The sequence below is a fragment of the Callospermophilus lateralis genome, chromosome 11, assembly GCF_048772815.1.
Source record: "Callospermophilus lateralis isolate mCalLat2 chromosome 11, mCalLat2.hap1, whole genome shotgun sequence".
NCBI classification, from domain to species: Eukaryota; Metazoa; Chordata; class Mammalia; order Rodentia; family Sciuridae; genus Callospermophilus; species Callospermophilus lateralis.
This window is the reverse complement of record NC_135315.1, coordinates 2612613-2626643: the sequence shown is the minus strand read 5'-3', so window position 1 is coordinate 2626643 and position 14031 is coordinate 2612613. Positions and strand designations below refer to the sequence as shown.

The following is a 14031-nucleotide window of genomic DNA, read 5'->3' as shown; positions in this document are numbered from 1 at the left end:
CTGTCCCTGTCTTGGGGCCAAATATTCACCTGGGTACAGACTGAATAGTTGGTGCATGGAAAAGGCTTAAGTGTTTTCAAAAATATTTATTTGCTTGTTTATTTTTGGTACTGGGGATTGAACTCAGATGCACTTTACCACTGAGCTGCACCTCCTCCGACCTTTTTTTTTTTTTTTTTTTTTTTCCTTTTTTGAGAAAGGGTCTTGCTAAATTGCTGAGACTGGCCTTGAACTTTTCAATCCTCCTGTCTCAGCCTTGCAAATCGCTGGAATTAGACTTAATTGTTTTCATAGGGTACAAAAAATAAAAAAAATGTTTGAGGAAGCAAGGAATGGTGTTTGATTTTTAAGTGAGACTCTACACCAGCAGTCCACGACCAAGGGCAATTTCAGGGGACACTTGGCAGTGAATGGAGAGGGTTGTCACATAGGTTGGGTTCTACTGGCATCTAGTGGGTAGAGACCAGGAATGCTTCAAAAATACCCTGCAATGCATTCAACAGTTATCCATGACAAAAATGAGCTTTCCCAGGATGTCAGTGCTGCTTTTTGAGAACCCCTGATAATAGGAAAGACAGAAAACACTAATAAAGTGATGATAGAACAAAGGGGAGGAGGGATGCTACAGGCATCCAAGTGGGCAGAGGACAAGATGGCTGCAACACACGGAGACATCTCCTAGAGGCATATCAAAAGTAAAACCAAAATTCTGCCCCTCCTTCAAGTGCCTTACTGGACTGCACCCCTGGGAAGTTCTGGAGAGTCTCTGTGAAGCCAAAAGACTAGAGAGCCCGCTCACTGTGGCTCCTACCCCATGGCTCATAATAAAGAGATGATGTGCTTATTATATAGCCTTCTCTGCTCCTTTAAGGTTTGCATTACCCTCGGCATGAATTTATTCATAAATTTCATTCTCCAGGGAGAATGGAACTTTCTTTGAAGTGAAGAGAACTTGGGCCTGGAGTCTGGATGCCCCTGGCTGAAAGGCTAATTTGGGCAAATTAGCCTGAGTGTTTTAGTGCAGGGGGGACTCCAGCTCCCAGCTCCAGAAAGGCCTGCGCACCTGGAATCTCAGAGGCAGGCGACACTGGATGCCACTTATTTGGGTTGCTTCCTGAGGCCGTTTATTTTGGAGAAGGTGAGCAGGGTGGGTCCCAGCTGTCCTATGCTCTGGATTCTCCAACTGCATAGAAGCACTGGGGACGTCCCGGAAGGAGCCAGTTAGCGGAGTGCGAGCAGGAGCGGGAGCCGGCGGACTTGGTCAGACGGGTACGGGGCCTTGACCACACAGGCTTATGTAAGTTTCAGCCCTGCTAATCTGATCATCTAACCCACTGCCCTCCCAGAAGAATGGGCTGTGCCCAAAAGAGGCCCGTCTCGAAAACCCAGCCGCACGTGCCACCCGGACCTACTGGAGGGCGCCCGGTGCGACTAGGGCAGTGGGACTTGGAGGACAGCTGGACATCTTTCTTTCTCCACTCTTGCGGCTCGAGGCGCTGGCCTCAAGGAGGGCTCGGTACCGAGCACCCCCGGGTGCCTTTGGTTTATGGTGGGGGTGGAGGTGACTCTGCTGCTGTCAGGAACCAGAAAATATGACGGTCTCTCTGGGGGGGAGGGGAGGCTCTTGGGACCTAGGCTGAAGCTGCTGCCTCTAGAGGGCGCGCGCGTCCCATGAACTTCGGGGCCGCCGAAGCTTTGGACGTGCAGGCATCACTCAGTACCGGTTCCTACAGGCTGCCCCTAAACCTATTGCACCCCTCTACCCTGCCGTCCTGAGTGGCCCCCTGCCATCCGGGTCTCAGAAGACTGAAAGGAAAGCCCGGGATCCAGTCTACAGCCTCACACGCCACGCCACGGTCTGCCCAGGACTTCAGGCAGTCATCTACCTTGGACTGCTTGAATTCAGTCCTCTGCCACCCCCATCTCGAACTCCAGAGGGGTCTCTGGGCGTGGAGGAGTTTTTGATGAGAAGAGGAAACCAATGGGCACAGTTCGATCCGCCTCCCGCCTCCCCTTCTGCGCACAGCACTGGGTCTCCACCAGAACCCTTGCGCGGGAATCATCATAGGCACAAAACAGACCTATCCGACACTCCGCGAAGAGCCATAAACATTCCATTCAATCAGTGTTTGTCCTGGACCAGGCTCGGCTCAGGCAGCGGCTACCTAAGCTAGTTCTGCCCTCGGGACGCAAGGGACCCGGAGGTGGCACCGCGGTCAGAGACCCTCCGCACTTGATCTCCGCTTTCCGGGGAGTATCTGCCCGGGAAACAAGCCCGCCGAAGGAGCCCCTGCCAAAGCTAAGGGTGGAGGTGGCCCGCGAACTGAAAGAAAGGGTAGGGTCGGCGCCTTCGCGTTTCCCTAGCAGAGGACTCCAGAAAGAGCCGGCGCCGCGACGGGCGGGGCGGCAGGCCCTGTGACGCCGGGCCACCCCACTAGTCCTCTTTGCTCCTTGATTTCCCTCGCCCGCCAAAGAGCCCGGGACACAGCCTGCCCAGCCCAGGCGCAGACTCTGGACCGCTGGGGCCCTGGGCGCAGTCTGCTGGCACGCGAAAGGCACTCAACGCTCAGCGACCTCTGGCGTCAGGGCGCTTCTTGAATCCTGGGACCTTCCATCTGGTCACTGAGATGGAGGAGGCAGGTGAAGAGGGATCCGCCAGTGGCAGAAGACAAGACGGTGCCCACGCCCTCCCCTCAGGCCCTGCGGGTGCTCCGGGTTCGGGTTCGTGGCTTTTTGGCGGGGCGACGTCTGCGGAGGACTTGAGAGGGGGAACTAGGTTCAATGCAATGGCCTCTTTGGGGAGCCGCAGGTGGCTCCTCGGTGCGGGCTTCACGACCCCGCCCCCCCCTCAGTCGGCTGCCCAGGAAGACCGGAACACTCCCTACCAGTACCCTTCAATCTTCTTTCTCTCGACGGCCCCTGGCTCAGCCCTGGGGTGTCCGCCGCCAAGAAGACCAGGGGCGGAGAGGCAGTGGGGACCGGGAGGGCGCGCTGCAGCGGCGCAGCGGCTCGGTGTTCACTAATCACATCAGCTCGCTCTGCGCCGGCTCGCTCTGCGCCGGCTCGGAGCAGGCAGTTGCCTAGCAATGCCCGCGAATTCAATTCCTCAATCAATAGGCGCGAGGCTCTGCATTTCGGGAGCGCTGTTGAGACTGGGTGGGACTGGGACACGGGTCCCTCGGTATTAGGGAGCAAGCCGGGAGGCTGGGAGCAAGGCTACCAAGCACCTGGGCCTCGGAGAACACCGACGTCGGACCTGGGGGTGGGACGGAAGGGGGAAGCCCCGCCAGAAAAAGGGAACCCCAAGGTGGCGTGCATCCTCCTGAGGTCCCCGACTTCTGCCCTGGTCCCAAAGAAGTGTAATCGGTAGGCAAGGAAAGCCAGAAGCCTCCCCGGGGAGGCAGAAGAAAGTCATACCCGGCTCCCTCCCAAGCCCAGCCCCCCTAAGTGGGGGTGCCCTCGTTGGGGAAGGGCTTTCGCGGGGACTCCCCGTCGGAAGGGGAGGAAGGTGAGACCTGGGGTGAGAGGAGGCACAAGTCATCCCTTTCCAGCAGCTTCTTCACCATGTTTAGAGAAAAAAAATAAAATAATAAAACCAAGACGTGTGTCTATTTACAAAGTATATATTTAAACACGTAAAAAGCGGTATTGGATACAGACATTCACAACCAAAGAAGAAAGGTACCGAAGCTTCACTCGAGTTGAGGCGGAAATCGATTCGAGATTTGTACAAATCTGAGAATTAAATAAGTCCAACACGCGTACAACCCACGCGGTTGCAGACTCCCAGCCATGGCCCTCAGCCCCTGCCCACCCCCCCCCCCCGGGTCAGCGTCTCAAGAACGAGCGAGCGAAGGAGACACACACGACTGTGATGGACGGAGATGAGAGGACGAGGGGACGGTGGGCAGAACCAGGCTAGCCAGAGGAAGGCCAAAGTCAAAGTCGGCCCAGGAAGGACGGGAGAAGGGAAGGCGCTGCCAGGTAAAGACGCATGTCCCCAGAGTTTTGGTCCACTCGGTAACCGACGTGCCCCTTCAATGCAGTTTTATCTGAAAATAGTGTCGACATTCAAATAAACACACTTGGTCAATGGCGCTTCTTTATACAAAGTCTAAAATACCAGTTTTACAAATGTGAACAGATAAAAATCCCCATTCCGGGAGTTTCTCTTTACGCGCAATTTGATTTTCAAAAACAAAATCACGTAGTACACCGTTTCCCTCTTTTTCTCTCCTCTTTAAAGGCAAGAAAGTCTGGAGCGCAGAGAGGCTGAGAAGCGGGAGGGAGGGCCAGGGCCGGGAGGACGAGGAGTCTGGGGTCCCTCCACACACCCCCATCGCGAAGCTCCCGCAGCCCAGTTCTCCATCGCCCCAATCTGTGCTTCGTCCCGCGCTCAAGGCCCCGGTGCCCTCCCTCGACGAGAGTGAAAGTTAGAGCTTCGCTGGCCCTTTAAGGGCAGGGAGGGCGGAGAGGCTGCAGGATCAGTGCTAGAAGGGACGGAGGTGAGGCGGGAGGTGGGGAGGGGGGTGTCAAGTTTGTGCTTTTGAGTCAAAAAGGGGCGCACGTTTTGCGCCCTCCGCGCGCAGCGCGGTCGGGAGTCTGCCTAGGCGGGGGTGTCGCGGGACTGGCGTCGCCACCGCCTCCCCCGCCGCGGCCGCCAGCACTCCCAACTCTCGCTCCTCCTCCCCCTTTGGCGGAGTTTGAATGTGGAGTTCACAGAGAGAACACTCCGCGAACCAAAAAGGCCTATAAATTACAGCTTTTGCTCTTAAGAAAGGGGGGGGGGCAAAAGTTCTGATGCGCGTTCCTGGACGAAAACTCCGCCTGGCCCCTCCTTCCCCTGGTCGCGCGGGGCCGCCAGTCCTACGCCCGGACCGCCCAGTGCGGCGCGGCAAGGCCTGGGTGCGCTGCCCTCTCCCAGCGCTCCCGCCGCGGGTCCCGCAGGGTGGCCAGCCCGGCCGGCCGTGCGTCCCTCCGAGAGCTGGGCCCGCCCTCCCCGAGGGAGGGAGCCTTGTCCAAGTCTTCCTGGGAGGTGGGGCCACCGTCTCTTCTGGCGAGGCTAGAGGACGCAAAGGAAAAGTCCACCCGAACACTTTTCTTGTAAAACAACCGTCTGGAGCTCTGGGCACGGACACGCAATCCTCCCAATTTATCCTGGCATTTCGGGAATGTAAACAGATTCGTTGGATTTCTTTTCTCTCTGCGGAGTAAGTTAAGGAATGGAGGGAACGGGGAGAGTTTATCCACAAGACATATACACACGATCTGCGTGTATAGCGCACACATCTCCCATAAAGTGCATTTCCTGGTGTGGTCCTGGGGGGGAACTGCTCCCCACCCACCCGCGACTTTCTGCCTTCAACATCACACACAAAAAAAAAGTTATTCAAGTTAATACTTTTCCCCCCTAATAGACTTAATCTTAAAAAAAAAAAAAAATAGAAAAAAGAAAACCCAGACTGACCCCACCCCCTTTTTTCTGATTGGGGAGCCAACCTTTTGTTAGTCTGTCTGGCCAATGGGGAAAGAGAAAAAATCCCGGCCCTGCCTTGGTGCCAGGAGTCTGGCACTGGGAATGTGGAGAAAGGAGGAGGGGTGAGGTGGGCAGGCTGAGTTCCTCCAGGCACCTCAGAAACCCGGTGCACAGGCCCCAACTTCCCTAGAGCCCTGGGGTCGAGGGTAAGGGACCCCCTCCAGTCCAAACTCAGCCTGTATGTCCCACCAAACCACACTCTTTCTCCTGTTTAAATAAAACAACTTCAAGAGTTGAAATATATATATTTAGATATTTTTCTTAAATAACATATTTACATCTAATAGAAAATATAACTCTAGAGATAATTTTCCAACCAAAACTGAGGGGGAGGAAGGAAGAATGAAAGGGGCTGAAGAGGTGTGAAGTCAGGGACAGGACCAGCCAGAAGGCCACATCCCACTCAGAAATCAAAAGCACTATGTCAAGTCTGCGCCCACTCGCTTGTCCGGGCTCTCCCACCCGGCAATTCATCTTTTCTCTTTAAAAAAGCCTTGGTCCGTGTTACTTTCCTTAATGGTGACGGTTAAAAAGTTTGAGGTCACATCAGTGACCACCACCTTCTCCAGGTTAGTCAGGGAGGGGCTCCAGGATTCTTCCTCTGGGTCCCCCAGGATTCTGGCCACTGGGATCCTGGCAATGAGGGAGGGTCTACCCCCCTGGGCCCCCATGTCCCGATACAGGCTACCCACAGAGCCTGGGGTGCCTGAGCCATGCCGGACCCTGGAGCCACCAGGGTCCAGGGCACCCTGACCTTTGGCCTCCAGGAAGGCAGCCCTGTGTTTTATGACCCTGGCAGGGAAGGTGTCCACAGCCAGCTTGCCCGTGGCCTCTGCTGAGTTAGGACTGGTCACACCGCACGGCACCAGGTCCGAGTCCTGCCTCCGGGCCAGCTGGATCACGCTATGTCCAGCTGGGAACTTTCCTGCCCCAGAAGGGGTATCGTCCAGCTTCCTGCCCTTGAGGTAATCTCCGAGGCCATCGCTGGATTCTCCCAAGGGCCTCTGTGAAGGGTCCAGGAGCTCCTTTCTGGGCCTGGGGCCTCGCTTTTTGGAGCTGTCCCCTGGTGAGCTGGGCTTGTCTTCAACTCGGCTGGTGCCCCGTTCTCGTTCTCGTTCCCTTTCACGCTCTCGATCCCTCTCCCTCTCCCGGTCCCGAGGGGGTTCTGCTCGGCAGGTACTGCTGGTGCTGCTGCTGCTCCCTGGTGGGGATAGACCCATGTTCCGAAGGCCCTCTCGGGCCCGGGAAGTGGAAGCCAAGTCCTGGGGTGAACGGCCAGGGTAGGGTATCCGGATGCCCCGGGCAGAGTCACTTCTGAACTCATAAGTTTTGGCCTTGGCCTTAGCCTGGGCCTGCAGAGAAAAGGTGGTGTCAAGAGGGAAGAAGGGCCTCACCCACACCCAGGTTCCTCCAGCCTCACCTCCCAGCTTCACCCTCTGATTCCTGGGAAGTTCTATATGGGTGGGGAGGAAGTGGGGCTTGTGGTGGCAGTCTCAGGGAATGGGAAAGAATTTGCTGGAAGCAGCCATTTATAGCCAGCACACTTCTTATATTTCATTATATATTCATTGGGATGGCTGGGGGTGGGGGGAAGCACAAAGGCATTCTTGTATGGTTAAAATCCCTCCCCTGGACACCGGTTGGTGCTGCCCACTGAATTAGTTGTCAGGGGATTCCCTCCCACATTACAAATTTTCTGTATGAGGACACCCCTTTGCTTCACAAACCCTCAGACCCACCCCCTTTACACAGACTCCACATCACTGCACCCATCCCTGGATACTGCCATCCTACCTTGAGGAGAAAGGTTTTGGGTTTGGGTCCCCGTTTTTTGGGCCCATAGAGCTCCATCTCTCGTTCCCTAGAGAAAGGAAGGAGGGAGAAGGGGTGTGTGAGTAAAGAAACCAAGTGAGGCTCCAGTGCAGGCTGAAGAGAGGCAACCCTGCATCTTTCCAAGTGAGTAGAGGGAGTTTAGAAGGGTCTGTACCTTTCCTCAAAGGCTGCAAGCAGCCGAGCATCCAGGATGTTTTCTTCTGGCTCCCATGTGCTGTACCTAAAAGGAATCAGGAAGAAGTGGGCGTCAGTCCCGGGAGCAAAGAGAGAGAGCAGAGGGCGTGTGTGTGTAACTTTTCTTGTTGCCTTGCATTGTATCTTAAAGTAATGGGGAAAAGAGGAAGAAAGAAACCTCCCGAATAACAGTCTGGGTGTGAGAATTACATATAACCTACTTACTTCTGTGACCAGCCCTTCCATTTCACGAGGTATTCCATGCGTCCCTGCGGATGCAAACGGGAAAATGTATGTGTGCATGGGAAGGAATGCATGACGAGGACACAAGAAATACATATGAAAATGCATGCACCAAATGAATGCTCAAAACCCCACAGCCAAAGGCACACGCCCGCTGCATCACCCCTGCAAGAAACGCTGCACTAAGTGAATGCACCGGCATTCATTCCCCACCCCGCCCCCCATCCATGCAATCTGTGCATCGCTGCAAGTCTAAGGAGAGCGCTAAGGCTCAGAGCTGCTGGCGGCGGCGGCGGCGGCGGCGGCGGCGGCGGCTGCTGCTGCTGCTGCTGCTGCTGCTGCTGTTGCTGCCGCTGCCGCCGCCGCCGCCGCTGCTGCTGTTGCTGCTGCTGCTGCTGCTGCTGCTGCCGCCGCCGCCGACGCCGCCGCCGCCACGGCCGCGGCCGCTGCTGGGACCTGGGGGAAGGGAAGCTGCCTGCAGCAGGGGGAGGGAACCAGGGCCCGAAGGGGAGGGCCCGGCCGCGCCGAGGCCTGAGGCCCAGGGCACCTACTTTCCGTATGCGCCGCTTCAGGAGGGCTTCGGCCGCGAACACCCGCTCCCCCACCGCCGAAAGCTCCATGTTGACTCGCCGCTTCCCCCCTCGGCCGCTTCCAGGAGCAGAAAAGCAGCAGCCAGCGCACGACAGACCATAATACTCTCCCGCTGACGTCAGTTCTCCTCCCTCCCCGCGCTCGCTCCCTCCTGCGGCCCCCCGCCCGCGCCGCTGCGCTCCTCTCCCTCCTACCCCGCCCCTCGCTTCCTCCCGCCCCACATGTTGCTAACGACGTTGCTAAAGCCGAACGGCTGAAGTCTGCTCCTCGCGCGCTGATTGGGCGTGCTCAGGGCCACGCCCCTCTCCCTGTCTCCCCCGCGTTGCTACGTGACCCGCGTTCCAATCGCCAGGGGGAGGAGTCTGAAACCACTCCAGAGGCCGAGCGTGGAGGAGGGGGCCGCCGGCGGAAGTGACGCCACGACAGGGCGGGCTCTACCTCTGTCAGTCTGCGGAGCTGGAGAGGGGGCCTGGCTGCCCTCTGTTCTCACCCGAGCCCCCTCCCCCGCCACCAAGTTGTCCCTCCGGTGCTCGGCGTCCCCCACAGCTCTCGCTGGGACCTTCGTGGCGGCGTCGGACAGGCCCCTCCCCCTCGGCAGACCCCGGCCCGCCCCACCTCCACCGCCCGGGACTCGCGCTGTCCCCTCCCCCGCTGCCGAGCTGCACAATGCACAATGCACAGGTGCTGGGACGCTGAGAGCCGCGCCCGAATCCCGGGTCCCGGCGAGTGCCCCGGCTGCTCCCCACTGCCAGCCCCCTCCCCCGCCACACACCGACCCTCGGTCTCTATGGCAACGCCCCCCCGCCGTCGCCAGCCCCATCCCGCTAAGGAACCGCTGTGCCTGCGCCTCGGTCTCCTGTCTCCCATAGCTGCCCTCACCCACCCCGCGGGCTTGTCCGAATGCTTGCTCGGCTCCGAAGCCCAACGCAGACCGGGTGGAGGCTGGGCGCTCCCATTCGAGCCCTCCCACGTCCCGGGACAGCGGGGACGGGGACGTCGTGCGCCCGCTCTCCCCCGACCATCCCCGAGCCGGGAGCCACTTGCCCCTGTCCCTAGCGGGTGCTGTCCTTCCCTTCCAGGCCTCGGCCGCCCCTGAATTGGCCTGGGTTTGTTAAGGGCGTGGACGACCATGGGTCAGAGTCTGGAGCTTGGCTAATTTTGGGGTGCGTGGATAGGGACTCCTCGGGCCTCCTGCAGACTAGGGCACCCGGTCCGCGAACTTCCTGTCCACCACTCTTCCAGACGTGCGTTGACTGATACCCGGCCAGAAATGACTACGTCGCGACGTTAGGGGCGTCGCAGGGTCCAGTGCGGGCTTGGCAAGAGGGTCTCTGAAGATGGCGGGTCTGGAAAGGAGGCGAGACCGGGCCGCGAACGCCTCAGCTGCATGCATATGCACAGCTCTCGGTGACCAGAGGCAGGGGTTGGAGGGCAGCAGCGGAAACTGCAGCCGCAGTCGGGACCCAGCGACCTCCCACCCTCTTCTCTTATCACCTAAGCTCCAGATCACAATTCCCGCTCTCTGGAACCCACGATTTAGTTAAAACACCGCTTGACTGGAAGCGGATTCCCTTGGCCAGGGATGGAATGGGGTGGGATGAAGGGAAGGGTAAAGAGAAAAGGGAAAGAACGGTAGAGAAAAGAAGCGAGCCAAGTAGTCTGGCTTCAAGGGCAGGAAGCCCAGAGCGGAAAGCTGGCCTCGGGTCGGCAGCGAGGTGCACGGCGCGGGCGCAGCGGTCCTACGCGGGCCGCGCGGCGGACAGCGTCCGGCCCGCCCTCCCTCCCAGTCCTCTCGCCCTGGGAAAGGAGGGTTCCAGTTTTAGGCCTTGCTATGACTTTTCGAGGTGGGCGGTAGCCTGCAGTCCCATCTCTACGGTTGTCCGGTCTCAACGAACAGGGCGACCGTCGATCGCCCTGGCGACCCGCACCCGCCGCCTATGAGAGGCCGCCGACGTTGCGTCCTTAATCATAAAAAGTCATTCCCGGTAACAAATAGTTTCGTCGGCCGGTGCCAGCGATACAGCTGTTTCTGTTTAAGCTTAAATACTTTCCAACAGTTTGGGCAGTAAAAATAAAGTTGGCCTCAGCCGCCTATAAGTGTCTGGTTTCCCCGCCCAGAGAAAGCCCACCCTATGCCCTGGGCCTGGGTCTGTCTGCTCGCCCCGCCTGCCCCTCTTGGAATCGCTGCCCACCCCCGGCGACGGCTGCCAACGGCTGCCGGCCACTTGGAGCCCTGCGCCCTGCATCATTCTTCTCAGGCTACAGGGCCACCTTGGAGCCAGAGGGAGGAAGCCTGCCCCAGGGCCCAAGACCAGATCCGCCTGCCCTACACCCTCCCCACACCCTTGGGAAGCTCCCCTGGGCCGAAAAAAGTGATGGTTTCCCTCCAGATAGGGTTTCTGTAGTTGTGTCTCCGAGTTGTGCTTGCCTTGGGTGCCTATAAGGACACTGGGATGAGGTGTGCCGAGGTTGGTGAATGGTTTCAGTTTCACACTGAAAAAGAAACAAGCTCTCCTCTTTTTCTGTGCTCCTTTCTTCCTTACATGACCCCCTCCTTCGCTCTCATTTTTCCTTCTTTGCTAAATACCCCTGAAGCTCTGCTGTGAGAAGGAAACGCCTGGTGTTGCTGGCTAGGGTCCTCTTCTATGGAGGGGTACTGGTGGTTTCTGCTTCCTGGCCCCATTTTTCCAACTGTCTTTTTGATGATGATTCTTTCCAAATAGCTTGCTGTCAACAAAATTAGCACTTGGGAAGTGTCTGAGTTTGCAAACTTCGAGGATTCATGCTAAGCCCAAGTCAAAGGTGGAATTCTGCTCAAAAGAAAACCAGCAATACAGAATAATCTGAGGTTGGGGGGGTCTGACTCCTGTTGGTAGCAGTCGTTCTCTGTCCTCCAGAGACATGACTCTGGTTGTTTCAGCCTTGCCTGGCACACCCTGCCTCCAGCTGCCCAGAAACAGCAGGGTTGAAGGAGGTGTGAAAATAGGTCATTGGGCAGCTTCACACCCCTTGACAGTTTGGAGAGAAAGAGAGAGGTGGGGGTCTGAGAAGTGGGTCTGCAGTCCCACAAGACCCAGAGCTAGGTAGGTAGGGGAGGACACCTATGGGTGCCGGGAGAGGGCGCTAACATAAGAGTGGTAGCACCCTCACTCTGGTCCTTTGAGACTGGTCAGCTGGTGGCACTGCCCCAGGAACCACTGGAAGGAGGTTCCCACTCCCCACCTTTCTTACTGAACCCTCTCCTTCCCCTACTGACTTAGTTCTCACCTCTCTTCTTCCACAGAACGGCTTTTTCCAAGTTAGATAATTTATTTTCCCACGTGCACCTACCACAAAACAAACTTTCAAAGTACCACAGCTTTTAATCCTACTTCTGGGAGTCCAATAATGCAGCGCCCAGGTTGGCATGCGCAGCCTCTGCAGTAAATAAGGTAACTGCTTCCTATTACTTTAGCCCCATATGGCTGCAATTTGAGTGTCTTTGGAGACAGTGCTTGTGTTATGGGTATGGGTGGGGGGGTGGGGGGTGGAGTGAAAGTGGAAATCAAATGCTCTTAGATGGTATTTTTATGAAGGAAATTGTCGGTGGTTCTCTTAACAGCCTGCACCCCCTCCGAGATGATGTGCTCAGTTTCTTTGTTTACGGAAATGCAGGCTCCAGCCGCGCGGAGACACCTGCTTCCAGAATCCCAAGTCTGTCTGCCCTAGTCCTCACTTCTGTGATGCCCTGGGCACTGGACCCAATGCCCTTCTCGAAAAAGAGCCTCTAACCTGCTGGAGGGAACCCGCGGGATCCCCGGGCCCTAGCCAGGAACCCAGTGCCAGGACCCAACTCGGAGCCCCGACTTTACACCGCAGAACCTGCAGAAGGTCGCACAGCGTCTAGGCTCCCTCTTAGGCCTCCCAGTGCCTGCCGCCCACGGACTCAGCCTTCGGTGAAGGAGTCCGGAGGCTGGAGTGGTGCAGGTGAGGGGCGGGCCGGCCGGGTGGGGCGCTCCGCTCTTGGGTCTCCAGCCAGAGCGGCAAGCCCCAGCGCGTCCTCTAGCTGGAGGCTGAGGCCGGGCCTCGGCTCGTTCTTTGGGAGCATTTCAACTTCGCGGCTTGGCGGGCGTCGGACCTGCCCAGTCTTGGCCGCGGACGCGGGAGGGAGGTTTTGGAACCCAACGGTTTGCCTCAAGCAGGCCAGCGGGAGGCCAAAAGTGAGCGCGGTCGGCTCCAAGGTGTGGCCGCGTGAGCAGCAGCGGTGGCCAGTGGCTTACCCTCGGAGGTCCAGCCCGGAGCGCGGGGGGCGGGGGCGGGGAGGCATCCAGCTTGCCTACCTGGCGCCTGCCCGCAACGGGTCCGCTGCGGGAATGCAGCAGGGATCACCCAACACCCTGGATAAGGTTCTGAAGGCGGGGCCTGGGCAGGCTGGTGGGTGATTAGAAGGGAGGCTGTGGGGGCTTCAGGCCACGGCTCCAACCTCTAGTTGTTAGAGAAGCCAGAATAGCTCTCCTTTCCTGTTCCACTTAGTCCTCCCTCTTAGACGGCCACATCCTGCCTGCTAGGGAAGGGCAAGCCAAGAGGAACAGAGTGAGAAGGGGTTGACCACTTTACAGTAGTCCCCAAGGGTCCGTACACTGGGAGCCTCTGGGTCTTTGCTTTCTGCTCCCTTAGACTACAGAAACCCAGATCAAGGTCCCACCCTGTCCCTAGAGGAAGGAAAAGTTCAGTAACATCTACCAGCACTTCCTTGCATTTAGCACCGGCACTACTTAAGTCACAGCAATCAGGAAGAATCACCTCTCTTATCCCCATTTAATAGATGAAAGGAAGGCACAGTGAGGTCAAGTAACTTGCTCAGGTGCACACAGCAGCAGTTCTGCCTGAAAAGTCCTAAGATGGAGTATCTCATAGGCCACAGCAGTCTAAAGACCCTCTGGAGTCCCCTCTCGCTTAAGGAAGGAATTTAAAGTAAGAAAGGACTGGTGGAAACCTTGTGGAACTGGCAGAGCCAGAGCAGTGCCTATAGCGAGCCCCCAGCAGAAATGATGGGACTGGAATAAAAAAGGACCCAATCCACACACCTGGAGGCTGAGTGTTGCTGGAAATATTTGATTTCATTTTACAGTATGGTAGCAAAACCCAGCTTTGGGGCCAGGCTGTTTGGGTTCAAATTCACTTGCTAGCTGTGTGCCCTTGTGCAAATTACCTCTCTGTGCTTTGCCTTCTATCACTTTGGTGGGAGGCGGGGGGTATGGCGCATTATGTTTAACCATCAGGATCCCATGATCCGCGGGAGAGGTAAGATCCTTTAAGCACTTTCACGCTGTCCGGCGCAGGCGAATGCCCCGTAAAATCATCTTTCTATGGCTGTTGTTATTGACATTCTGGGACCAGAACAGGCTAATAGGATCCGGCGGTTCTGATTTAGGTGATTTTCCCCAGGGAACCTAGTGTCAGCAGAGACTGTTCCTACTTCTCTACGGGGACACCCACAGAGAGGGAGCTCAACGCACACCCACCTTCCGTGAGAAACCATTTTAGTCACAGTTAAGACTCGCTCCTTGGGCGTCTACCCGGGGCGTTTGCGGCCAGGTGGGCTACTCGAGGAAACGCGCGCGGCCACGGGGAGCGCGGAGGCCCAGAGCGCAGTGGGTACTGTGCGCCAGGAG

General features: G+C 57.4%; 1 protein-coding gene across 1 annotated transcript; it reads right to left on the bottom strand.

Annotated features, from left to right (window-relative positions):
- Positions 1-5844: 5844 nt before the first annotated feature.
- On the bottom strand, positions 5845-8499 carry Cbx8 (chromobox 8). Its single transcript, XM_076870393.2, has 5 exons — positions 8338-8499; positions 7769-7812; positions 7524-7589; positions 7331-7397; positions 5845-6888 (listed from the first exon to the last, which is right to left on the bottom strand). Exons 1-5 carry the CDS (start codon positions 8404-8406, stop codon positions 6007-6009), a joined length of 1128 nt encoding a protein of 375 aa, XP_076726508.1. The 5' UTR covers positions 8407-8499; the 3' UTR covers positions 5845-6006.
- Between the last annotated feature and the right edge of the window lie 5532 nt (positions 8500-14031).